Below are 26,357 nucleotides of genomic sequence, written 5' to 3'. Positions count from 1 at the left end.
GGGCGGGGATGCCAAAATCAGCTCCCCCCCACATCCCTTTCATCCGTGGCTTTCTCGCCTGCGTCCCTGCAAAGCACCCACGGGGGTGAGGTCGTTCCTGTGGGGGGGGGCAGGGGGTGTAGGTGGCAGCTGACGGACGGCTGGATCCAGGGCCAGCCGCCTGGCACGGCTCCCATTCGCCCAGGGATCCCCTTGGCACAGCAGATCACTGATTCCTGGAGCCCGCCCCGTGATCCGGCCCAGCTCGATCACCCGTCCAGCAGCGCTGGCATGGCCCGGCTCCTTGGACCCCTCCCCGTGGGGTGCTCGCCGCATCATCCCCGCGGGCGTTGGGCAGTCAGAGGTCACCGAGCGCAGGCCTCCGAGGGGAACCCACTGATGGCCTGGAGCTTCCCCTCTGCAGGACTCGATCCCTGGTCACTGGGGCCCTCTCTGGTAGGGATGGGGCCCCGATGACTGAGACCCCTTGGCCAGGGAGCCTGCGGGTTGCCCCGTGGGGCAGTGGCTGTGCGGGGTGCTGTGACCCCATCGTGCCCCAGTGGGCTGGGGGTGAAGGGTCTCAGGGGAGGGGAGCTGGGCAGCACTGTGTTCCTGTAACACTCGGGGGGAGGGGACAGATGGCACAGAGGTGGGGATCTCCCCTCCCTGCCCCCGGCCCCCTGGCCGTGCCCACTCTGAATGGCCACAGCTGCCAGCAGCACAAAGAGACCCCTCCACGACCACGGCGTCCCTCCCTCCCGGCATGGCTGGCCCCATAGCCTGGGGGCCCCCAGGGCAGGGTGGGTGCAGAGAGCTGGGGAAAGAGAGCAGGCAGGATGCCCAGCTGCTGAGGGCATCTACGAGGCTTCCCGCTGGCATCCTGGGGGCCCCCCCAAAAGACGGGCGGGTTCGAAGTCAGCATGGCCGGGGTGGGACATTTGGCCTGGGCTGGTGCAGAGCTTGGCTGGCGGGCGATGCCGTCCGTGTCCTGAGAGGTGCTGTGTGCCAGCCATGGGGCTGGCATGGCTGGGTCCCTTGCAGCCCCTTCCCCCGCTGCGTATCTGCCTTGTTTTCGCGCCTGGCTGGGCACCGGTAGGGGTAGCACCCGCGGGCTGAACGCACTTGCCGGTGGGGCTGCAGAAGGCTGCTTGGCAGAGCTTCCGAGAGGCCTGGGGCCCAAGGCCACCCCCTCGCCCCCGGGCACTGCGGGGCCTTTCTTCCGGCACGCGCCCACCTTGCTGTCTGCCCGGCGGCGGCTCTCTGGGGCCTCGTGGCCGTGGTGGCATTTGTTCATTGTGGCCCGTTGAGTTCCCATCTTACTGCCCCCCCCCCACTTCAGCCAGTCAGCTCAGCTCTGGGGCCAGGACGGGGGCCAGGGGCTGTGGCTGGAGGGACGTGACCAGTACTGGCCTAGGTGGGTGCGGGAGGGATGGCTTGGAGGCACTGGACATGGGGCCTACCCCCCCCGCCCCCCGCAGAGGGCCCCGGTTCTAACCTGGCTGCAGATGGCCCATATCTGAGTGGGAGCCGTTCCCAGCTGATGGCTCGTTGCTGGCCTGGGCTTGGGGCAAATGGCCGGATCCCGCTGCCCAGTTTGGAGCCGTAGCCAAGGGGACGGGTTGGTTTCTGGCCTCCCCGGCGTCTTTAGTCCAGTGACTCCTGCTCTCTGCACCAGAGTGGGGCTGAGCTCTGCTGTCTGCCCGCCGGGGCGTTTGCCCAGCCTAGCACACTGGGGAGGATGGGGCTGTGCCCGCGGGTGCGATCCACTGTGTCCACGCGGCTCCCTTTGCGCTGGTGGCTACGGGCCGGCAGTAGCTTGAAGTCACCCTGAGGAGGCTGGGGGGGCAGCCCATGGGAGCTACAAGTCCCAGGGTGCAAAATCCTAGCCAGTGTGTTGCACGTTGGGACCTGTAGTCTGAACAGGCCTGCAGTGGGTGCATGGAGACGCGGGTGGCGGGGCTCTGCTGGCATCGGGCCGGGTCCCCTGCCAGCTGTGGGGCGGGCAGCTGTTGCCACCTGGTAACCCCCATCCCTGGTTTTCTGCAGGCATCAACCGGCAGTCGCTCTGAAGGTGCCAGGGAGGGCTGCTGCCACGTCTGTCTGGGTGGCCCCTTGGCGCTGCCCGGGGGAGGACAGCCGTGCAGCAGGCCATGGCAGAGCCTGGCTGGTGACTCCGCTTCTGGGACTGTCTTTGCCTCGGGGGCGCACTCTCCGGGAGCTGAGCGACAGGACACGGGGAACCCCAACCACCCAGCCCAGCGGACATAGACACAGAGCTGCCCCCTGGCACACACTGGGGCAGCCGCTTGGCTTGGCACCTGGCCGGGCCTGGCCCAGGGAAGAGCAGCCAGGCCCCACTGGGCCAGGGTAGGAGTCACGTATAGAGTAAAGCTCAAGTGACACAGGGGATGCCCGCAAAGTCCCCCCTCCCCAGACCTCCCGGCCCCCGCAGCCGCTTCGCAAGCCAAAGTGCTTCCGTCAACTCAGCTCCGGTTCCGCCCGGCTGCTCCCTCCGGCGCTGGTGTAAATAATCCCCCCGAGGACCGAGACGAAATTCTGCCCCTTTACCCGATGGCTTCAACCCCTGCGCTGTGGGGCAGACTGCTTTGTTAGTGCAGGGTGGGGGGGCTGCTATTGTAGGGTCACTCGGTTGTGCCCCCACCCAACTTGTTATTGTGGGGTTGCTCAGGGGGAGGGCTGGGGGGCTCAGCCTGCTTTGTTGGCGTTTCTGGACGCTGCCCTCTGCACACTGGCTCGTTATTGGCGGGCAGCCCACGCTGGGTGGGTACTTTGTTAGCGCAGGGTTGCTGGTGGGTTATGTGTATTTATTCATGGCTGGCAGTGCTCCTCCTGCTGAACATCGGCCCTCGCCGGGCATCAGGCTGAGTTTCCTCATTGCTGCCCCTCTGCCCTCGCCCGCCCACTGGCCCGCTGGTAGCGTGCCCCACGGCTGGCAAATACCCCTCCCCTCACCCTGACCCAGGGCCAACCCTGGAGCAATCGCCAGATGTTATGGGCTCCTCTGGGGGTGCCACCGTGCCCAAGGTTGGCCCTTGGCAGCGGGCTGTGAGTGCCACCACTGAGCCCTCTGGCAGTGCCAAGGCACCAGGTGGAGATGGCATAACATGGGTCAAGGGCAATGGGCACCCATGCCTTGACTTGCCCTGGACAGCGCAGCAGCCGGAGGGTCATGCCCGCAGCTCTCCATGCTGGGAACAGGCTGGCACCTGGCCTTGGGTGATTATTTAGAACCCGCACTAGTCCAGGAGAGCCCAGACCTGTGGGTGTCACGGCGTCCCCGGGCGATGCTCTGGAGCTGCTCCCTACGAAGCCAGGCAGGACTCTGGGGAAGTCTCCTCTCGGGGAGCAGCCTGTCTGCAGGACACACGGCTCACCCGGCTTCCCCCTTCCTGGGTCTGACCTCGGAGCCTTCAGCCTCCTCTGCCCCTCCGTGTGCTTCCCACAGCCAGTCCGCCCAGGCGGGGTCCTGGGGGGACAGAGGGTCCTGCCCCCCAACTCCGCAGTCAGACGGGACTCTGAACCAGTCAGTAAAACAGAAGGTTTATTAAACGACAGGAACATGATCTAAAACAGAGCTTGTAGGTGCAGAGAACAGGACCCCTCAGCTGGGTCCATTTTGGGGGGCAGTGAGCCAGACAACCCCGTCTGCCCTTCACTCCATGTCCCAGCCAGCCCCAAACTGAAACTCCCTCTAGCCCCTCCTCCTCTGGGCTTTGTCCCTTTCCCGGGCCACCGGATCCCTTTGTTCTCCAACCCTTTAGCTCTCACCTTGCAGGGGGGAAGGGCCAGGCCATCAGCTGCCAGAAAACAGGGTGTCGGCCATTCTCTGTGTCCAGACCCCTGCACACACCTGCCCTCTAGGGCTCTGCGATGATCATACACCCTTACCCCACCCCCTAGATACTTAAGAACTGCACAGGGGAAACTGAGGCACCCCCACACTATTCAGAGGAAACATTAAGAACAGTCCCGCTTCGTCACAGTGGGTCACTAGCCAAAGGGGGGACAGCCATGGGCCACCACTGACAGGGCTGCTGCTCCCCACAGCATCGCCTGCTAATCTGAACTGAGCCGAAACCAGCCCGCCGGGATCCCCGCCCAGCACCTGGGACGCAGAACCCCCCGGGGTGAAGAGGTGGCGCTGGGGACCATCAGTGTGGGGGTAGCCCAGCCCAGAGCTCCCCGGGCGTTCCCAGCAGCCAGCCGTGGTGCAGGGCCAGAGCCCTGGGGAATCCCAGGCCAGTGGGGCAGCCGCGGGGTGACGGCCTGGCCAAGGGGCTGGCGGAGGTGGGAGGGTGCTGTGGGCAGTGCCAACCTCACCTTCTGCACCGTGTCTTGCCAAGGGGAGCCTTTTCCACGGACGCCCGTGGGGGCCGCTCACCGTGTCGGTGGCTGGCGCCTTCCAGCTGCGGGGGGGGCAGGGGCAGGGGCTCCGTGCCACCCTCCCTGGTGAGCTGAGGGTAGCACCAGGGAGGAAACGGGCAAGGCAGGCAAGGGCCAGGGATTGTTTCTGGAGAGGGAGATGTCTCACCCTGTGGGGGTGGGGGCCTTTACCCCCCCCCGGGATGGCCAAGGGGCTGGGGGTAATTGAACTCACAGCCCCTCATCCTCCCCCCAGCTGGAGCGCCCATGAGCGAGACGCCCTGTCCTGCTGGCGGGGCGGGTTTGTCAGTGTAGCGTGGGGCAGAGGCGGGGGTCGGGGGCACAGGGGGAAGCAGGGCAGTAGAGCAGGCCAGCCCCTGGACCCAGGGCTAAGCTGGAGCCGGGCTTCCCTTGAAGTGACTCCATCCAGGAGCATCGGGGGCCTGGGAAAAGGAATCCAGGGTCTCAACCCATGGCAGAGCTGAGGCAAACCCCCAGCTGCAGCTGGCCTGGGGCCGGGGCTCCCCTCTCCGGGCCAGGCCACGCTACCCCCTGCACCTCTGTCCTTTCCTTCTCCCCGGTCTGCTTTCGTTCTCCTGCCAGAGAAACGCTGCTCGGGAGCGAGCTGTGGCCTGGCGAACGCAGGGCCCCGCTGCCCACAGGCCCCTGGCTGGCTCAGGGCTACCACTGCCCGCTGAGGTGCCGGCAAAGCCCAGGCTGTCAGAAGGCCGAGCCAAAGGGCAGGTTGCTTTGCAGTGGGGGGAAGCCTGGGGCAAAGACAAAAGCTCTTCCCAGGGGCTGGGGGCCCAGCCTAGCCCAGGAACAGCATGCCACATGCCAAGCTGCCCCCATCACGCCAACCTCTCGTCTCCCCTGCCCTCCATGACCTCACGCTCCAAAGAAATCTGATGAGGTTCAATAAGGATAAGTGCAGGGTCCTGCACTTAGGACGGAAGAACCCAATGCACAGCTACAGACTAGGGACCGAATGGCTAGGCAGCAGTTCTGCGGAAAAGGACCTAGGGGTGACAGTGGACGAGAAGCTGGATATGAGTCAGCAGTGTGCCCTTGTTGCCAAGAAGGCCAATGGCATTTTGGGATGTATAAGTAGGGGCATAGCGAGCAGATCGAGGGACGTGATCGTTCCCCTCTATTCGGCACTGGTGAGGCCTCATCTGGAGTCCTGTGTCCAGTTTTGGGCCCCACACTACAAGAAGGATGTGGAAAAATTGGAGAGAGTCCAGCGAAGGGCAACAAAAATGATCAGGGGGCTGGAGCACATGAGTTATGAGGAGAGGTTGAGGGAACTGGGATTGTTTAGCCTGCAGAAGAGAAGAATGAGGGGGGATTTGATAGCTGCTTTCAACTACCGGAAAGGGGGTTCCAAAGAGGATGGCTCTAGACTGTTCTCAATGGTAGCAGATGACAGAACGAGGAGTAATGGTCTCAAGTTGCAGTGGGGGAGTCTAGGTTGGATATTAGGAAACAGTATTTCACGAGGAGGGTGGTGAAGCACTGGAATGGGTTCCCTAGGGAGATGGTGGAATCTCCTTCCTTAGAGGTTTTTAAGGCCCGGCTTGACAAAGCCCTGGCTGGGATGATTTAGTTGGGGATTGGTCCTGCTTTGAGCAGGGGGTTGGACTAGATACCTCCTGAGGTCCCTTTCAACCCTGAGATTCTCTGATTCTGTGATCAGGCCCCTGCCCCTGCCCCTGGCCTGGTGCTGCTGACGCTCACTGGCCCCCGGGAACAGGGGTCGCCCCCCTCGCTCCACATCACGCTCAGACACAGCCCTGCAGGAGCATAAGCGCACGTTGCTTTATTGCTGCCCAGCTGGGCTACAGGACCCCCCCACGCCTGGGGCAGCGCTGACAGCCCCCGGCCCTGGCCCCCCGGGGAAGCTGGGAGGTTGCAGGCACGCGGCAGGTCGCTCACCAGAGGGCCTCCGGGCCAGGGCGGGCATGAGAGTCGGCGTCGGCGTTCGAACCCAGGAGTCCTGGCGCCCAGCCCTATGCGTTCGTCACAGGTCGGTGGCAGGGAGGTTAGTGGAGCCCACTGCAGCCCAGCTCCGGCCAGGCCTGGCCGGGTCCCCCCTGGCGGTGCCCGAGACAGACTGTCCCGGTGCAGAGTTTCCTCTGCCGTGGGCGGGGGGCAGGGGCTAGGTGGCGCTAGAGCGGTGGGGGCATATTGGGGCAACCCCCCACCCCTCCCGCCGCCCAGCCTGGAACGGGCAGCCCCTGGGGCAGGGCGAGGGGGGGCGAGCTGCTCTTCGGGTCCCTGCTGCTGCGGGGAATTCCAACGACACCGAGGGCGGAGACGCGGAGTTTGCTCTTTGGATCAGAGCAGCGGCACCTCCGGCTCGGTGCTTTCATGGTTAAAGGGGACCCCAGCCCCCCCAAGCAGCGGGAGGCCCTGACCCATCCCCGGGAGCTGGGGCGATAGCCAGACCCACCAACATACCCTCAGTTCAAGCTGGGCACATCTTGCTGGGCAAAGGGAGCCAGGCCGAAGTGGTCCCAGCAAAACGCCTGGCCGGGGGAGCTCAGGCCTGGTGAACACAGCCTGGGTGGGGGGGTCCGGAAATGAACAAACCACAATGGGTGAGGGGGCAGTTAGGCCTAATGGGCAGACAAAGCAATGGGGGGGGGGCGGGAGCTAGGCTCCCCATCGCTGTGGCTGCATCCTCCAAAGGAGACTGGCACCACTTGCCCCCCGGCCTTCCTCACGCTGAGCAGAGGGACCCAGCTGGCAGGGCTGCCTCTGCCGGTGCCAGCCGTATCCTGCCACCCCTGGGCTGACAGCCAGCTCCGGCCCATCTCCACTAACCTCTCCTCTGTCCCAGGACGTCCTCAGTGCCAGCTGAGAGTCACCCCCGGTGCCTTTTCCTTCCCGTTCCCAGCCAGGCCTGACTTAGCCCTGCCCGGTTCCAGGCTGGCGCTGCTTCTCCCCGGTTTGGGGATCGCTAGTGAAAGGCAACCGGGGCATTTGCCAGGGTGTCCGGACGGCCCCGGCTGCGCCCGCGAACCCCAGACCCTGTTCAACACCCTGTAAGGCTGGAGTGCGACGGGTACAGGAACACCTTTGGCCCATTGATTCCAGCTACATGGAGACCACACGGCTGCCCTGCCCACGCCAGCCGAGATCCCACCTACACCCTGACCCGTGAGCAGCTGCCATCCCCAGGGCCTAACGGGGAGAGAGCTGGGCCCAGGGCAGACCTGTCTAGCCCGGAAGGCCCAGGCGAGGGGCGGACTCGGATGGGGCCCTGGGATGAGCAAAGCGGGGTGGGCGCGCTCAGGGGGCCGGCTGGCGGGCAATGAACTGCAGGTTGATGGGCTTGTTGGGCACCAGGACAATGCGGGAGACCGACTTCACCTCCGTGCCACGGGGATCCGGCCGCAGCTCGAACGTCTGGATGATCTGTAAGGAGAAGGAGACGTCTTGTCTCTTCAGTGCCCCGGAGCCCCCTCCCCGGAGCACAGCGCCCCGGCCCCTTCTGCCCCCCGGGGTGGCTCGGGAGTTTTCTCCCCAGTGGTTTTGCACACGGGCCCCGTCTGGGGGCTCATGCCGTGGCTGGGGCAGTCGGCTCCTACAGGGTGGTTCAGTTAGCAGCGGGGTGAGGGGACACTGAGCTCCCCCTCTTGGGGCATAGAGTCACGCAGCATCCCTGAGACCTGGGGGGGACGTGTCTCCGATACGGGGGGGGGTGCTGTCTGCAGCTCTGGCCCTCGGAGCGCCCTGTCCTGCGGGCCGTAGCCAACCCCCCCGTCCGACCGCTGGCACCGCGAGGGTCCCCACTCACCCTGGCCAGAGCCAGGTGCATCTCCAGCTCCGCGATGCGCCGGCCCAGGCAGCCGCGGAGCCCGTAGCCGAAGGGGATGGAGCTGAAGGGGTGGTGGGCGGAGCCGTGGCCCCGGAGCCAGCGCTGGGGCAGGAAACGCTCGGGCTCCGGGAAGCTGGTCTGGTCGCGCGTCATCGCGTAGTGAGCCAGGACGAAGAGCGTCTGATGGAGCCGAACAGAGGAAGTGAGACCCATCCCCACGGCAAGCCGTGTCCCAGGCAACATGCCACCCCTCTTGCGGCCCCGAGCACGTGAGGGACCAAAGCCCTGGGTGGAAGGGCTGGGGGCATGGGCTAGATCTGGGCCCGGAGTGTGCTTAATTACCAGCACCCCTTGTTCGGGACATGTAAGCCCTGGGCTCCCTGTGACCAGCTCTGCCGGTGCCCCTCACTCCCGACCCGCAGCCCCTGCCAGCCCACCCCTGGGCTCCCCCTCGCCCCACACCTCTGCCGGTGCCCCTCACTCCCGACCCGCAGCCCCTGCCAGCCCACCCCTGGGCTCCCCCTCGCCCCACACCTCTGCCGGTGCCCCTCACTCCCGACCCGCAGCCCCTGCCAGCCCACCCCTGGGCTCCCCCTCGCCCCACACCTCTGCCGGTGCCCCTCACTCCCGACCCGCAGCCCCTGCCAGCCCACCCCTGGGCTCCCCCTCGCCCCACACCTCTGCCGGTGCCCCTCACTCCCGACCCGCAGCCCCTGCCAGCCCACCCCTGGGCTCCCCCTCGCCCCACACCTCTGCCGGTGCCCCTCACTCCCGACCCGCAGCCCCTGCCAGCCCACCCCTGGGCTCCCCCTCGCCCCACACCTCTGCCAGTGCCCCTCACTCCCGACTCGCAGCCCCTGCTAGCCCACCCCTGGGCTCCCTGTGACCAGCTCTGCCGGTGCCCCTCACTCCCGACCCGCAGCCCCTGCCAGCCCACCCCTGGGCTCCCCCTCGCCCCACACCTCTGCCGGTGCCCCTCACTCCCGACCCGCAGCCCCTGCCAGCCCACCCCTGGGCTCCCCCTCGCCCCACACCTCTGCCGGTGCCCCTCACTCCCGACCCGCAGCCCCTGCCAGCCCACCCCTGGGCTCCCCCTCGCCCCACACCTCTGCCGGTGCCCCTCACTCCCGACCCGCAGCCCCTGCCAGCCCACCCCTGGGCTCCCCCTCGCCCCACACCTCTGCCGGTGCCCCTCACTCCCGACTCGCAGCCCCTGCTAGCCCACCCCTGGGCTCCCTGTGACCAGCTCTGCTGGTGCCCCTCACTCCCAACCCGCAGCCCCTGCTAGCCCACCCCTGGGCTCCCCCTCGCCCCACACCTCTGCCGGTGCCCCTCACTCCCGACCCGCAGCCCCTGCCAGCCCACCCCTGGGCTCCCCCTCGCCCCACACCTCTGCCGGTGCCCCTCACTCCCGACCCGCAGCCCCTGCCAGCCCACCCCTGGGCTCCCCCTCGCCCCACACCTCTGCCGGTGCCCCTCACTCCCGACCCGCAGCCCCTGCCAGCCCACCCCTGGGCTCCCCCTCGCCCCACACCTCTGCCGGTGCCCCTCACTCCCGACCCGCAGCCCCTGCCAGCCCACCCCTGGGCTCCCCCTCGCCCCACACCTCTGCCGGTGCCCCTCACTCCCGACTCGCAGCCCCTGCTAGCCCACCCCTGGGCTCCCTGTGACCAGCTCTGCCGGTGCCCCTCACTCCCAACCCGCAGCCCCTGCTAGCCCACCCCTGGGCTCCCCCTCGCCCCCCAGCTCTGCCGGTGCCCCTCACTCCCGACCCGCAGCCCCTGCTAGCCCAGCCCTGGGCTCCCCCCCACTTTAGGCTGGTCCCCTTCCAAGCAGAGCTGGTTTGCTGTGCCCAAGGGGGAGCTGGCTTTGTGTTGCCTTCACATGGCACATCTAATTCCTCCAGCTCCTTCCCTGGGCCCCGCAGCCGGTGCAGCCGCAGGGCTGGGGAGCGACAGCCTCAGGCCCAGGGGCCGGGAAGCAGACCAGAGACCCCCACTCACGTTCTTCGGGAAGCGATAGCCTCCAATGACGACGTCTTTCTCCACCATGACCCTGGAGTTGGTGGGGACCACGGGGTACAGCCTGCCGGGCAGGGAGAAGAGACGGGGCTACGGCATGGGATGGGGCAAGTGGCACGCCCCCCCTCTCCCGTGCAGAGCCATTATCCCCATTGCACAGATGGAAACTGAGGCACAGAGTCCAAGGGACACAGGGCAGCTGTGAGAGCAGGGCACTGGATGCTGAATTGGAGCCGGGGCACTGGCCGCTGGCCCATCCTTCTGTGCTGGCGAATGCCTGAAGGACCGTTTGTCCAGTGCCGGGCTCCGAGTCACACCAGTGCTGGGCGCAGCGCCATCTCCCTGGGACCGGGGGGGGGGTGTGGGGCTGCTAGGGGAGGTTTGCCAAGTGCCGGCTAGTGAGGTGCATGGTGCCATTAGTCACCACCTCACCCTCCCTTCATGAGTCTGCCCCACCCAGGGATGCCAACAGGGCTGTGGGTTCTGCCAAGGGGGCCCCTCTCGGGCCAGGCCCCGGGGAGAGCGGGGGACGTACCTGAGCGTTTCCTTGATAATGGCCCGAAGCAGCGGCATCTTGGCGAGATCCTGGGCGCTGGGGATCTGCTCTCCAGGGACGACACTGTTCACCTCCTGGTACAAGGAGGTCTGGGTCTCTGGGCTCCTGGCCAGGTGGTAGAGGGCCCAGGACAAGGTATTGGACGTCTGAGGGGGACGACAGCAGAGACAGGGTGAGGGAGCAGCTCCGCACAGACAAGGGAGGCTGCAGGGAGGAAAAGCGGGAGCAGGCTGTGATGGACAGGGCAGCCCCTCGTGGCTCCCCAGGAGTCCCCCACCCTGCCCCACGTGGACGGGTCCCCACAAGCAAAGCCTTCGGCAGCTCCGAGCTCAGCCTAAACCCAGCCCTGCATGGCGGGGCCTGCCAGCCCAGAACCCCCACAGCTGGCTGTGGCACGCTAGTGCCAACTGAGATGGGGCCCCCCCATCGTGCCAGGCGCTGCCCAGACCCCTACGCAGATGGGGGCCCCGCTGCACCAGCTGCTGCCAGACCGCTATGGAGACAGGGTCCCCGTTGTACCAGGCGCGGCCCAGGGACAGTCAGGGACAGCTCCTGCCCTAAAGAGCTCACCATCTAAATAGACCAGAAAAAGACAGAGGGGAAACCGAGGCCCAGAGGGGACGTGACTCACCCAGCAAGGCTGTGACAAGCTAGGAATGGAACCCAGGCTGGGCTGCTGCCCTACCCACTAGGCCCCACAGCTCCCCAGCGCGCTCCCTTTTAGACCCACTGCATCTGCCCTTGGGGTGCCCACCCCTTCCCTCCCCACCCCACACAGAGCAGCTCCTCAGCAACCCCCCACGCAACGGGGTTTGTGCCACAGCCCCCCCCATTCCAACAGCCCCCAGGCCTGACCCCCTTGGGCCGGGTGTCAGGGCTGCGGGCGGCCGGCCGCCCTACCGTGTCCACGCCGGCCAGGAGCAGCTCCGCCACGCTGCCGTACACCTCCTCCGGCATCAGGTTGCCGCTGGCCAGCAGGTAGCTCAGGTAGCCCGAGGCCTGCTCGCCTCGCTCCAGCTGCAACTCCAGCTCCTCCATCTTCCTGTCAATCAGCTTCTTGCCTGCAGAGCCAGAGGGTCCAGAGCCGTCAGGACCCTCGGCGGGGGGTGGGGGGCAGCTGGACTGTCGCACAGGGGAGGGGGAATCACAGCGGGTCCCGCGCAGAGACGGAGGTGGGGGAAGGGGCCTGGGGACCGTCGAGGGCTGCCCACAGAGCGACGGGGGTCACAAGCCCAGGGGATGCCCAGCTGCGAGCTCACTGCCAGGGCTCGCCCCAGACCCTGCCCAGCCGCCTCCGCGGTTGCTGGCTGGATCCCACAGGGACCCGTAACGTGGGAGCACCCCTGATGGGCACGCCTCTCCCCCAAGGGAACGGGGCTCCCCAGACGGCCCCCTCCCGCGCATGCTGAGAGACCTGGACTCACGGGCACAGCATCTCCCTGCCAGGCAGGGCCAGGCGATCCACCATCAAGGGTGGGTCTGGATGACTGCCTGTCCAGCCCAGGGCTATAGCTCCAGAGACCGGGGGTTGGGGGGATCATGGAGTCCCTCCCTCAAAGGGAGATTTCACTCTCCGTGCGGCCACACCTCTGCCAGTGGGTACTTGAGGGGCTCCCTGACTGCGGATGGAGCCAGGCAGGGAGGGCACCAAGCCCAGGGCAGGATCGACGCAGGCCCTGCCGTAGCTTGATGGGATCGAGTGGATCCTTGTTGCCCCCCCAGGACTGACTGTGATGGGAGGGTGGGGGGGCAGGGGACCTGGGCCATGCACCACGGAGCAGATCAGTCTCCCTGTGCGAATTGTTGGGCCACACATCTGAGCTGGGGCCGGTATCCCGGCAGCCCGAAGCCCCAGGGAGAGGGGTGAGCAGAGACCCCAAAGCAGCAGAATTCGCTCTGGCTTCCTGGGACCCCTCAAGGCCAAAGGCTCCGTCAGGCTCCTACCAGGCCTGACAAACCCGCTCCAGCCAACCCAGCGCTCTCCCCGCGAGCGCCCGGTGAGGTAGCGGAAGAAAGCCGAGGAGACGCGGGTCGCTAACGTCGCTGCAAAATGGGCACACTCCTGCTACCCAAGGAGCCGTGTGCTCAGGAGGAAATTCTCTTCCCCAGTCTGGCACACGGCAGCGTGGACACGCCGACGCCCGTCCGCTCCACTGCCCCGGCTCGGGGGGCAATTCATCATTGCAAAGCGAAGCCCCGTTTACATGGTAAGTCAACAGGGAAAAGCAGTGGTGGTGGGGGAGAGGTGAACCCAATGGGGGAGAGCCGCGGAACAAGGAACGGGGGGGACTCGTCGTAGCTGTGGGTGCATTGCAGAGGCTGACGGGCCTATCTAAGAAATGCAGAAGGCCCCTGGTTTACCCAAACAAAGAGGAAACCCCTGGAAGTACGTCGACACGGCAATTAAAAACCCACGGCTGGCCTGTGCCAGCCAACTTGGGCTGCGGGGATGTTTCATTGCAGTGTGGATGCCTGAGCTTGGGCTGCAGCCCGACCTCCGGGACCCTCCCACTTTGCAGGGTCCAGGAGCCCAGAAGTCTAAACAGCCCCTTAGCCTGAGCCCTGTGAGCTGGCCTGGGCCAGCCGCGGGTGCCCCCCTGCAGCGTAGACGTCCCTTGTAGGGCGAGGGGTGGGAACTCGGATCCTGGCTACGACTGGAATCCAGCACCTCTGTCAAAACCTGCTTTGCTCTGTAGGAACAGGACCCAGTGTAGACCCAGACCTGCGATTTACCCCCGGAACCTGTTCTGTTTCCATTTCTTAGCTGCACTCACATGTCGCCTTTGCTAATCAACGTCCAGTTGTTCCACTATAAATACCCGGGCTGGCATATAAGTATATAAATATAAGTGCCCCGGCTGGTATATAAGTATATGAATATAAGTGCCCGGGCTGGCATATAAGTATATGAATATAAGTGCCCGGGCTGGTATATAAGTATATGAATATAAGTGCCCGGGCTGGTATATAAGTATATAAATATAAGTGCCCCGGCTGGCATAAGGGCGCGATCCTGGCTGGGGCCCGTCCAGCTGCGTGGACCCTGTCTCTCTGCAGACAGCTGGCCCCAGTGCCAGGGGCTGGCTATTACCGAGGGGCTCGGGGGTGGGGGGGGTCTGTCACTAGCCTGCGCACAGAGGGCGAGGGCTGGGAGATCTGGAAGCCAGGGCTTGGTTTCAGGGAGCTGAGCTGCAGCAGGTAAAACTGCTCCCCGCGAAGGGCAGGGGGTGGCGACGCGGCTCCCAGCCCTGGGTACCATCCCAGCGACGCCAGGGTGGAGTCTGACCCCGGCTCCCCGCCCAGGCCACAGACCGAAGGCGAAGATGATGTCCCAGTTCTCCAGGTAGCGGTTCCAGAAGGGCAGCAGCTCCCGGCTCCACTGGGGCAGGATGGTGACGAAGATGGAGTTCTTCAGCATGAGGCCGATGGCGTCGATGAAGCGCCGCGTCTCCACGGGGATCTCCTGCTCCAGGCACCTGATGCGGGTCTCGAAGAGGATGTAGGAGATGCCTGGCGGGAAGGAGAGGAGAGGGGCTGGTAGGGGCCCTGAACACTGACAGGGCCCCCCTGGGGGAAGGGGACTCCAGGGAAGCAGCGCAGGGCTGCAGCAGATCCGTCTGGATGCACTAGGGGGCAGCGTGCAATGCCCCACAGGGCCCCCTGAGCCCCACTCCTTCCCCCCCGAGCCGCCCCCCTGCCCCCTACCTTCCAGGGCGAAGCTATAGAGCAGGTTGGTCACGTTCCCCACCAGGACCCCCGAGGGGCTCCCCGCCCTCTCCACCTGCAGCCGGGCCATCAGGTCCGACACCACCTCGTTGATGGCCCCCGTGTACAGCATGGCCTCCGACGGCTTGAGCATCCGCTGGTTGAGAACCTGGCGCAGGCGGTACCAGCGTTCCCCTTCCCTGCGGGGGAGGCAGAAGACGGCTCAGCACCCGCCCACACCGAGGGGCAGCTGGGAGCGGGACACCGAGCCGCCCCCTCCGCGCACGCGGGGGCTGGCAGGGATGGGCCAAGAGATGAAGGGAAGGCCGGGAACTGCCCCGTAACACCGGGGTTCACTTTTCCTCCCCCCCCCCAACACACAATTCCAGCTATGCCCACTGCCTGCCCCCTGCTCCTCATCCAGCTGCCCCAAGCAACAGCCAAATGGTGGCACCGGGCCCACCTAGCCCCAAGAGCAGGCCCTGCATCCGGAGAGACTCTGCTAGGTGCCCCCCCAGCGCCAGGAGAGGGGTACAATTGTACCAGGGTGCTAAACCCCTTGCTCCAGGGCATGAGCCAACCATGGACTCTTGGGCATGGAGGAAAACATCCCACGGGCTGGTAATTCCAGAAGTGCCCACTGTGGGGACGGGGTCCTGGGCAAACCCCAGTGCCTCTGTCCCTCCACCTCCCTGCTGCCCGCAACACCAGTCTGACCCCGTCGGGGGTCCTGACCCTCCCCAGCTCCGGGCTCCGCACCCCACAGCGGCTCAAGGCTAAGGGCCTCGGTCGCTAGCGAGACCTGGCCTGCATCACCGGAAATGCTCTGTGATGAGAATTTCAGCAGAAGCTCCCACCTTTCCCCGGCACCAAAATCTTTCTGCCCAATCCTCGACTTCACCCCAGTGCTGTCTGATCACCCATTTAGAAGCAACACGTGTTAGAAATGACACACGTGGGGGAAACTAGGTCAGCCTTGACCCATCAAGCCTGCCCGTCTCTTGCACACCTTGCCTTGATTCTCTGTACGGCTTTGGCAGGCCCTGGCGAGCCTTCGGGACGGAGCGAAGGCAGGAGTCCAAATGCAATGCTGCCTGGGTGCCAGAACCGCCAGGCAGCCGCCCGATCAAGGACATTAGTCTTGCTAGCACACAAGGGAATAGCTCAGTTTCCTAGAGCCGTCTTTCTCAGCCTTCTTCATACCAGGCTTGCTGCCTTCCTCAACTGTGCCGGGGAGATCTCAGGGACTAGCACCGGTCCACGGACCAGTCATGGAGAAACACAGGCCTAGAGGGTCCGAAGGGACCATTAGATCGAGTAGTCTCCCCTCCTGCATGTTGCAGGCCATTGTCTTGTACCCAGCTGCTCGGGACTCCAGCCCTGTATTGATCTGGGAGCCCACATGATGTTTGCATTGCAGCAGCGCTCAGGAACACCGTCAGGACGGCTAAAGCCTTGATCATTGGACTCACTCGGTGAACGGGCCGTACGGCAGCTGCCTGATATCCCGATGCTCCTTCCACAGGGCCATGTCGCTCCTCATGGGGTATTTCCCCTCCTGCCTCAGCAGCTGCTCCAGGATCTCCGGGCTCCCGATGTTCACGTTCTTGTACTTCCCAAAGGTGGATTTCCACATGGGGCCGTAAAGCTTCCGGAACGTAACCTGCAATTCACCACAGCAGGTTGGCCCCGACTGGCACGCCAGCCCCCCGTGGAGGATTGGGAATGGGGTATGTAGCCTTGCATTGCTGGGCTGCCACTTCCAATCCAGCCACAGGGCGGTAGTGACCAGACACCACTGTGATGGTCGGGGAGCAGATGGCTTTACCTCCCCATGCTCCAGCGGGCCAGCCAGAAACCTCCCTGCAGCCCATGATAAAATTCAATGTCCCTGGGCACTGGGCTACTTACCTTCCTGAGCGGTTGCATTTCGTATTGGGAGTGGGGCAGCATATCTGAATGTTACCAGCGAGAACATCAGAGTCCACCCCTGCGGATGCTGGGAGAGTCCTACCCTGAATCTGCCCTTCTCTGGTAACAACGCCTCGGTGCTCTCAGAGACTGAGGTGACAGGAGAAGGGGGGCTGGCACAAGTCACCTGGCACCACGCCCAGATGGTCCAGCCAAGGGATTTAAAGGAGCTCTAGGAGAATGGGCTAAACTGCTAGCAAAACCACACAATCTCTGACCAAAAACGGCCATGGTCCCGGAGAACTGGAAAGCAACACTTTATTCTATATCTATATTTTAAAAAGACTCTGGGGGCGATTCGGGGAATTCCAATTTATATCTGGCACACTGGCTGAAAGGAGAATTAAAAACAAAACAACAAAACACCGGCCGATCCTGCGGGGAGAGGCTCGGCCCGGCCTGGCCCTGCAAAGCCAAGCTGCACCTCACCAATCTCTTGACAAGGTCTCATACAAGTAGCTACAAAAGAAGGGAAATCGTCCTGGGGTGAGAGGCCAAGTATTGTCCTAGCACAGGAACAGGCCAAGAGTCAGGGAGCAAAGTATAGCATGAAATGGTCCATTTCCACCACGGCCCCAGGGTCCTGGTGGGACCCATCAGGCTCTGCCCTAAATCCCGGGTTAATATATTTCTTAACAATCTGCACGGCGGGGTGGCGGGGATAGTGAGGTAGCACAATGGAAAGATGACACAGCTATTCAGGGGAGTCACGAGCAGAGAGCTGACTAAGTTGGGTGACCGGGAAAGATGACAGCAGATGAAATTAATGCAAAGTCCGCAGGGGGAAAAGTAAATGACTCACACACCGCCTGGGGCCTAAATGAACTGCATCGACGCATGAAAGAGACCTGGGCATCACTGTAGACCATGCGATGGAGACCTCTGCTCAGTGCACAGCTGAGGTCAAAGAAGCAACCAAGCCATTCAGCTGCATAAGGAATGGGAGGGGAATAATTACGGTGAAGTCTCTTGTACCATTCTCGAAATCTGCTGGGCAGCCTCACCTGGACACTGTGTGCATCGCATCGCAGAGAAAACCACAGCCGAGAACAGAGAGAAAAAGCCAAAGTGATTAGTGGGACGAAGAGATTTCTGCAGAGAGAGACTGGAACAGCTGGGAGAGTTCACCTGGCGGGGGGAGCAAGAGGAGATGGGACCGAGGCATATGAAGTAATGAAGGGGAGCGAGGAGGCAGGTCAGGTGCTGCTGTGGACACTCCCTCAGAACAGAAGAACAAGAAAAACTCGCCATCTCAGGTCAGTTAGGAAAGCTCTTGCCACGCCAGGCGGAACAGGGCTGTGTGCTCCCTGCCGTTAGCCACCACGGAGGCGGAGAGCTTGGCATGACTTCTGAATGGATCGGAGACTCTTCTCCGGGCAATGGGCACATCCCCAGTGATGCCAGGCAGGATTCGACAGAGATCTTCCTGCATCAAGCCCCGAGTCAACCTCTGGCTGAGCTGGGTCCGGGCAGGTTATTCCAGAGGTAACATTGGGGGTTCTGGAACCTTGCTCTGAACACTGGTGGAGATGGGTCCCATAACTAGATGGATCTGGGGTCTGAGCCTGTGTGCACACTACAGGTCATTATGGTGGAGACTAAAGTAGGGAAACATGGGTTTCAGTGGGAGTCAGGTTCCTAAATACCTTTGAGGATCTGGCCCACATAGGACAATCTCACATAGGATCTAGGGCCCCAATCCTATGCATGTGGCCCCCTGAGCCTACTACAGTATCGAGGCCTACGCTGAGTAAAAGCATAAAAATACACAACACTGTGCAAAGCAAAGATAAAGGGCATTTCCCCTCTCGGCTGATTCGTTTGCAGAACAACAAAGCCTTATTTGGAAACCTGACCGGCAGGCTGTGACCGAGACCCCGTAGGCACAGCAGGGCACGTCCATTCCCTCGGTGGGTATGGCACCACCATCCCTTATCGCTGCTTCGTCAGAACAAAGCAAAGTTGCAACATATTCCAAAAACCGGCCTCTCTCGTCAGGGCTCCAATGCAGAATGGTTCCCCCGGCTCTGGCTATACCAGCCCTGGTTCCTTTTTCTAGGGAGAAGCTGTGACGAAGTGGGACTGTTCTTAATGTTTCCTCTGAATATTGTGGGGGTGCCTCAGTTTCCCCTATGCAGTTCATAAGTATTTAGGTGGTGGGGTAAGGGTGTATGATCATTGCAGAGCCCTAGAGGGCAGGTGTGTGCAGGGGTCTGGACACAGAGAATGGCCAACACCCTGTTTCCTGGCAACTGATGGCCTGGGCCCTTCCCCCCTGCAAGGTGAGAGCTAAAGGGTTGGAGAACAAAGGAATCAGATGACTTCCTGGCCTGGGAAAGGGGAAAGCCCAGAGGAGGAGGGGCTGGAGGGGGTTTCAGTTCGGGGCTTGCTGGGGACAAGGAGTGAAGTGCAGACGGGGTTGTCTGGCTCACTGCCCCCAAAATGGACCCAGCTGAGGGGTCCAGTTCTCTGCACCTACAAGCTCTGTTTTAGACCATGTTCCTGTCGTCTAATAAACCTCAGAGGATGCTGAATGCTCCAAGGTCATACCCAGGAAGGTGGAAGCTGTGTGAGCTTTGTGTCCTGAAGACAGTCTGCTCACAGAAAGGAGACTTCCCCAGAGTCCTGACTGGCTTCATGGGGAGCAGTTCCAGAGCATCACCCAGAGACTCCGTGACAGAAGCCAGGATGGGCATCTTGGAAATGCACAGAACAATAATCCTACAGCTAAGTCACAGGAGTGAAAGGAAGACGGTCATTGGCCTAGACGCATGCATATGAGTTTGCCGTTCACCATCAGTTACGCTTCCCCACCTTGATAACATTCAGATGGGTTTTCGCTTGCTGCTTTTAGTAACCTAGTCGCTGATCACACGTTCCTCTCCCCAAGGACTGGACGGCAAACACACTGAGGCCCATGGGGTGTACATCTGCATTTCCAGCGGGGAGCAGTCCTTACTCACCAGCATGGCTATTGGATTTCTTGCATGAGGGAGGACTCCCTGACTGAGTGAAGACTTGCAGGACTGGATGCTTAATGAGCAGGGTCTATTTAAGCTATAGAATCACCCTCTGTGCTAAGCCCTGTTCAAAGGAATTTCCCCATTAAGTTCAGACTTGAAAAGCAACCTAGCAACAACAGTGAATTCAGCTGCAAGGCTGGGAACCTGCTGGGAAGAGGGATTATTTCACTTTGACAAACAACATGTAGAAGATCTGCTTGGTTGAAAGCCACACAGGAGGCCGACAGCGTAAAGCCAGTGCCTGCTCATGACAGTTTGCATGGTCTCATTGTGTTGCTTATTCTCAGCAAAGCAATTGGGATGGCCAGAAATGTCAAGGTCTGGTGCCAGAGTTTTATAACTTAGTAACTAATTGCTCTCTATTTATACCTCCAGCTGTATATCATGTAGAAATGCACCCAACCTCTTAAGGGTTCCTGGCTTTGCCGGGGGATGTTGTGAAGGCCAAAACCATAATTGGGTTAAAAAAACCCACAGGAGTTAGATAAATTCATGGCGGATAGGTCCACCAATGGCTATGGTGGCCAGGGAGGCAACCCCACCCTCGGGGTGTCCTTAAACTTCTGACTGGCAGAAGGTGGGACTGGATGACAGGGGATGGATCACCCGATAATCACCCTGTTCTGATCAAGGAAGCACCCGGTATTGACCACCGTTGGAAGACAGGATACTGGGCTAGGCAGACCATTAGTTTGACCCAGTCTGGCCGTTCTTATGATCTTATTAAAAAAATACAACTAAGGAAATTCCCAAGCAAAAAGCTTTGTTACACTGCAGTTAAGGTTTTGATCACATCAACCACTAATGAGTTTTGAAAGTGTTTGAAAAGAACATTCCCTTTTTAAGCTCTCTCTCCCTCACACTCAGACCCCCTCCCTTTTGGAAAGATACCCCCAAATCCTGCATCTTGGCAGGGGGTTAGGCTAGAGCAGGGTTCTCAACCAGGAGTATGAGTCCCCCTGGGGGTACGCAGAGGTCTTCCAGGAAGTACATCAACTCATGTAGCGATTTGCCTAGTTTCACAACAGGCTACATAAAAAGCACTAGCGAAGTCAGGACAAACTAAAATTTCATACAGACAATGACTTGTTATTAATGCTCTAGATATTACACACTGAAACGTAAGTACAGTGTTTATATTCCAGTTGATTTATAATTATATGGTAAAAATGAGCAACTCAGCAATCTTTCCGGAATAGTGTGCTGTGATACAAAATCAGACACAAAAATACAGAAGTAAGCAGGTAGTTTTTACGTGAGGTGAAACCTGGGGGTACACAAGACAAATCAGCCTCCGGAAAGGGGTACCATATCTGGAAAGTCGCTGGACCAGCTGACCCTTGCGGTCCCCTCTCACCCAGCTGCGACCCAGGAGACAATCAGCTCCTCAGATAACCAACAACTTCATCACACCAGTCCGGTTTTCAAGGGCATTGCCGGCTGCTAGCTTTCAGCGTTGCCTGTACCCGCCAAATGAGCCTGACTGCTTCCTGTGTTAGATTTAGGAGGTCTTTTCGTTTCAAGAGGAAAACAAACACCTGGATTCCCCAGCACCTCCCATTTTCCCCAGCACCACATGCCCCCTGGGGAAACTGAGGATTGGCACAGACTGTGTTTGTGGGCGGGAGGCTCTGGAGCTGCTCCTTGTCCACATGCTCCTAGGCTACAATTACCCAGGCAGAGACAAGAGGCAGCCTGTCAGGGCTTTGGCATTCAGCTGAGCACAGAGTTCATAATAGCATGGGCTCGGCCATTTCATTTTGAAGGAGAGTCAGTTAATAGCCATGTATACCACCCCACCCTACAGATAGGGAAACTGAGGCACAGAGCACAGACATGACTGGCTAAAGAGACATAAGACACTCCTCCTTCATCCCCTTCCCCCCAGTTCCTCTCTGTGAGAAAAAGCCCCCTGCCCGGGTGCGCATTTAAGTGAGGAGGACTTTAGCAGCTTCTAAATATTCCAGCGTGCCCTGAGAAGGAGAGGTGACTCTTTCTCTCCAGCTGGGTATTTGGGTTGCCCAGGGTGACTGGACACAGAGCAGAACCTGAACCCGATTCCTCTTTGAACTGAGAGCAGGAGATCCTGGACACACTTCCTAGATCCCAAGGCCAGAAGGGATCGTTGTGATCAGCTAATCTGACCTGCAGCCTAACCCGAGCCCAGAACTTCCCTGAATGAATTCCTGTTTGAATTACAGCAGATGCTTTAGAAACATCCAGTCCTGATTTTAAGATCGCCTGTGATGGAGAATCCACCACACCCCTTGGTATGTTGTTCCAAACGTTAATTACCTTCACTCTCAAAAAGTTACTCATTATTTTCAGACTGAATTTGTCAAGCTTCATCCTCCAGTCATTGGGTCTTGTTAGACCTTTGTCTGCTAGACTGAGGACAGTGGCATCATTTCAGATTGGGGGGGGAGGGGGCAACTTTAATTGTGATTCCAGGGGCTACTTGGGGGTTTTTTTGCAGATAACTTAGCAATGAGTTGACAGGGGCACTGTATCTAATTCCTATTCAAAGAAAGAAAATTAAATATTAGACCCACTCAGCTCTAATACGAACACGTTCTGACATCTTGTGTCAAGTCACTTAAGGGACACTGGTTAGATTTAAAATTGTAATGTCTATTCTTACTCTTGAATACAAGAATTGAAATACTTGTAGAAAAATCTCGATGATTTTCTATCCCTTCTTTTCAGTTCACCAAGCTTGGAATAGATCATTTAACTTTTGGAAACGTCCTACGAGGGTAAGGCCCCGTGAGTTTATACTGCACCTGCCTGGGGCTCGAGGTGCAGTATAAACTCGTACTACAAATTGTAGGCTAGATAGAAACTGAATTTAAACAGGAATGAAACAGGCCCTGTCAAGTCACTTTCACAGGACTGCCATCCCCAAATGTTCAAAACTCATGAATCAGGCTCACCAAAAACCGTGAGATGGGCTTTAAAATCATGAGATTACATAAAATAATAGATTTGGGGATCTTTTCATTTGCCTTCTGCTTTCTGAGCCTTAAGGGTGCACTAGGGGTCACATTTTGATGCTTTCTCCACAGCCACCAGGGCTAGACACTTCGTTTCTCTTTAAGAACGACGGATGAAATCATCACAGATCACCTAACTCCAGCAGCTGTGACTTTAAGGAAAACAATTATCATGAGACTCGTGACAAAGTCCTGAGAGTTGGCAACACAGCTTTCCTTTCTGTTTAAAGGCGAGTGACTTTCCAGAAGGCTCTTAAAACACAACACCCAGCAACTGAGTTGCGGTTCTCACAGGAGAATATTTAAAACCAAACACCAAGAAAATGCCACATTTTAAAACTGAGGAAAAAATGGAGACTTCTGAGGTATGTCAGGGCCACGGCAGGCGGGAAAGGAAAACAAACAGGCCCAGGTGCTCTGGGCAGCTCTTCCTCTTGAAAGAAAGTGGGAGGGTTAAATCTAGTCCTTAACCGAGTAAAACTTCTATTACCAAACTTCTGTCCACTCACAGCTATAAACGTTACAGTGAGCACGTCCTAACATGTGGTCAATAACTCTACACTTCATCCTTAAATATCTGAGCCGTCTTATCCAGGGCTACATATCCGCTCAGGAACTACATTGTCTGGCCTATTCTGAACAGTGCAGAGCACACACATGGTGCCCAAAGAATAACACAAATCATGACAGGTTTCAGAGTAACAGCCATGTTAGTCTGTATTCGCAAAAAGAAGAGGAGGACTTGTGGCACCTTAGAGACTAACCCATTTATTTGAGCATGAGCTTTCGTGAGCTACAGCTCACTTCATCGGATGCATACCGTGGAAACTGCAGCAGACTTTATATACACACAGAGAATATGAAACAATACCTCCTCCCACCCCACTGTCCTGCTGGTAATAGCTTATCTAAAGTGATCATCAGGTTGGGCCATTTCCAGCACAAATCCAGGTTTTCTCACCCTCCACCCCCCCCACAAATGCACTCTCCTGCTGGTGATAGCCCATCCAAAGTGACAACTCTTTTGGATGGGCTATCACCAGCAGGAGAGTGAATTTGTCTTCTCGTGGCTCTTCTCTGCCCCCTCTCCAATTTATCCCCAGCCTGTCTGAATGGTGGGTGCCAGAGCTGGACACAGGATTCCAGCAGCGGCCACACCAGAGCCCAAACCAGAGATAAAATAACCTCCCTGCTCCTCCTCGGCATTCCCCCGTTGATGCACCCCGGGATCACATCAGCCTGTTAGGCCGTAGCATTCCCCTGGGGGCTCATGTTCACCACAACCTTGATATCTTTTTCGGTGTCGCTGCTTCCCGGGATAGAGTCCCCCAGTCTGTCCTGTCAGTCTGGCCTGGCCTCTGTCCCTTGACGACTTTCCGCTTGGCAGTACTCAACGTTTGGCTGTATTGTATGTTTGCTTGTGCCCAGCTGAACAAGTCCAACCTCCCAGACCCTAACCCTCTGCCTCCCATAGCACGCCCTGCCAGCCCTCCGCTACTACGGCCAAGTACTCAATGCTATTTGAGTCTGTCCGAGACAGGTTCTTACCCACCTCCATCACTGCAATACCTGGGCCTCTTCTAACCCCGCACCCAGGGACACGCTGGCACCTGTGGATCTTCCTCTCTCTCACCCTGTCCCGCGGGGAGCGCCGTGCCCGCAGGGACTGGCTTGCTTTGGTTTCGAAAGGCTCGCTGCTCAGTGTTTTGGGCAGAGGTGGCTGGGTGGAGAAGGCACTGGGCACGGGGATGGAGAGGTTTGGGACGGCCCTGGAGGAGTTAGTCTGACAGTCTGGGTCCAGCCCCCAAGGACCCCGTGTCTCGTGCCCAGACAAGCCTCACCCTGAAAGCAGAACGTCCCATGGGGCCAAAGGCGCGGTGCTGTCACCCACGGTCCCCGTCCATTGCTAGAACCCCAACGCCAAGTGCCCAGCCCCACAGGGCACAATGCTCAGCCCCCCAATAGCGTGCACCCTGCTGCCCCACTCCTAGGTACCCAGCACCCCCCTCTGTTTGCCCACCCCCTAAGCCCAGCTCCCCCAGCCGGTACCCAACACCCAGCCCCCGCCTGCCTGGTGCCCAGCCCCCCGACTGCTCGGTGTCCAGGCTCCCCAGCCGGTGCCCAACGCCCAGCCCCCCGACTGCCCGGTGTCCAGACTCCCCAGCCGGCGCCCAACGCCCAGCCCCCCGACTGCCCGGTGTCCAGGCCCCCCAGCCGGTGCCCAACGCCCAGCGCCCCGACTGCCCGGTGTCCAGGCCCCCCAGCCGGTGCCCAACGCCCAGCGCCCCGACTGCTCGGTGTCCAGGCTCCCCAGCCGGTGCCCAACGCCCAGCCCCCGACTCCCGGTGCCCAGGCCCCCCAGCCGGTGCCCAACGCCCAGCGCCCCGACTCCCGGTGCCCAACGCCCAGCCCCCCGACTCCCGGTGCCCAGGCCCCCCAGCCGGTGCCCAACGCCCAGCGCCCCGACTCCCGGTGCCCAGGCCCCCCAGCCGGTGCCCAACGCCCAGCGCCCCGACTCCCGGTGCCCAACGCCCAGCCCCCGACTCCCGGTGCCCAGGACCCCGGCCCGCACCTGCAGCTGGTGCGTATGCAGCAGGTAGCCGCGCCCGAAGATCCAGTACAGGGAGCGCAGCAGCCCCGGCCCCGGCAGCTCCTCGGGGCCCTTCAGCGGCCGCTCGCCCTGCGCCGCAGCGGCTGCTCCGGCCGCGCTGGCTCGGCCCCTCCGGGCCGGCTCCGAGCGCGGCGCCCCGGCCAGCGGCTGCAGCCAGCGGCGCAGGGGGAGCCCCGCAGCTCGGCGCCCGACGCCCGGCCCCGCCATGGCCACACTGCCCGCGCCGCGGTGGCCCGGGGCGGGGCCGGCACCTGGGGGGGGCCGAGGCGCGAGTCCCACCCCGGGGGCTGGAGGAGGAGCGAATCTGGAGCGGGCGGCAGGAGGGAGCAGCGCGGGGGGGGGGCAGGAGAGGATCTGGAGGGGAACAGGAGGGGGCAGCGGGGGGGGGCAGGTGGGGATCAGGAGGGGGCAGTCGGGGGGGGCAGGAGGGGATCTGGAGGGGGCAGCCGGGGGGGGCAGGTGGGGATCAGGAGGGGGCAGCCGGGGGGGGCAGGAGGGGATCAGGAGGGGGCAGCGGGGGGGCAGGTGGGGATCAGGAGGGGGCAGCCGGGGGGGGGCAGGAGAGGATCAGGAGGGGGCAGCGGGGGGGCAGGTGGGGATCAGGAGGGGGCAGCCGGGGGGGGCAGGAGGGGATCAGGAGGGGGCAGCCGGGGGGGGCAGGAGGGGATCTGGAGGGGAACAGGAGGGGGCAGCGGGGGGGGCAGGTGGGGATCAGGAGGGGGCAGTCGGGGGGGGCAGGAGGGGGCAGGAGGGGGGGCAGGAGAGGATCAGGAGGGGGCAGCGGGGGGGCAGGTGGGGATCAGGAGGGGACAGCCGGGGGGGGGCAGGAGGGGATCAGGAGGGAGCAGCGCAGGGGAGGGGGCAGGTGGGGATCTGGAGGGGAACAGGAGGGGGCAGCAGGGGGGCAGGTGGGGATCAGGAGGGGGCAGCCGGGGGGGGCAGGAGGGGGCAGCCGGGGGGGGCAGGAGGGGATCAGGAGGGAGCAGTGCAGGGGAGGGGGCAGGTGGGGATCTGGAGGGGAACAGAAGGGGGCAGCAGGGGGGCAGGTGGGGATCAGGAGGGGGCAGCCGGGGGGGCAGGAGGGGATCAGGAGGTGGCAGCCGGGGGGGGCAGGAGGGGATCAGGAGGGGGCAGCCGGGGGGGCAGGAGGGGATCAGGAGGTGGCAGCCGGGGGGGCAGGAGGGGATCAGGAGGGGGCCCCCCACTACAGAAAGGATGTGGACAAATTGGAGAGAGTCCAGCGGAGGGCAACAAAAATGATTAGGGGGCTGGAGCACGTGACTTCAGAGGAG

The 26,357-nt window shown here is 61.5% G+C and overlaps 1 protein-coding gene across 1 annotated transcript; it reads right to left on the bottom strand.

Moving 5' to 3' along the window:
- Positions 1 to 6,156: 6,156 nt before the first annotated feature.
- Positions 6,157 to 25,287, bottom strand: CYP27A1 (cytochrome P450 family 27 subfamily A member 1). The gene is made up of 9 exons (XM_073304883.1): positions 25,027 to 25,287; positions 15,940 to 16,130; positions 14,468 to 14,667; positions 14,075 to 14,272; positions 11,663 to 11,823; positions 10,742 to 10,908; positions 10,189 to 10,270; positions 8,165 to 8,365; positions 6,157 to 7,782 (listed from the first exon to the last, which is right to left on the bottom strand). The coding sequence occupies exons 1-9, from the start codon at positions 25,270 to 25,272 to the stop codon at positions 7,657 to 7,659; spliced, it is 1,572 nt and encodes a 523-aa protein (XP_073160984.1). The 5' UTR covers positions 25,273 to 25,287; the 3' UTR covers positions 6,157 to 7,656.
- Between the last annotated feature and the right edge of the window lie 1,070 nt (positions 25,288 to 26,357).

Source organism: Lepidochelys kempii, chromosome 11 (genome assembly GCF_965140265.1).
Source record: "Lepidochelys kempii isolate rLepKem1 chromosome 11, rLepKem1.hap2, whole genome shotgun sequence".
Lineage (NCBI taxonomy): Eukaryota > Metazoa > Chordata > Testudines > Cheloniidae > Lepidochelys > Lepidochelys kempii.
The sequence above is the reverse complement of the archived record's forward strand: the minus strand, read 5'-3'. Positions and strand labels throughout refer to the sequence as shown.

What these genes read in the sequence shown, in the direction of transcription:
- CYP27A1 (XM_073304883.1), bottom strand. Translation starts at nt 25,272, where the DNA reads ATGGCGGGGCCGGGCGTCGGGCGCCGAGCTGCGGGGCTCCCCCTGCGC. An exon ending in TGCATACGCACCAGCTGCAG is followed by an intron (nt 16,131 to 25,026) that starts GTGCGGGCCGGG and finishes GGTGAATTGCAG; the next exon opens with GTTACGTTCCGGAAGCTTTA. An exon ending in GCTATCGCTTCCCGAAGAAC is followed by an intron (nt 8,366 to 10,188) that starts GTGAGTGGGGGT and finishes CGGCTCCATCAG; the next exon opens with ACGCTCTTCGTCCTGGCTCA.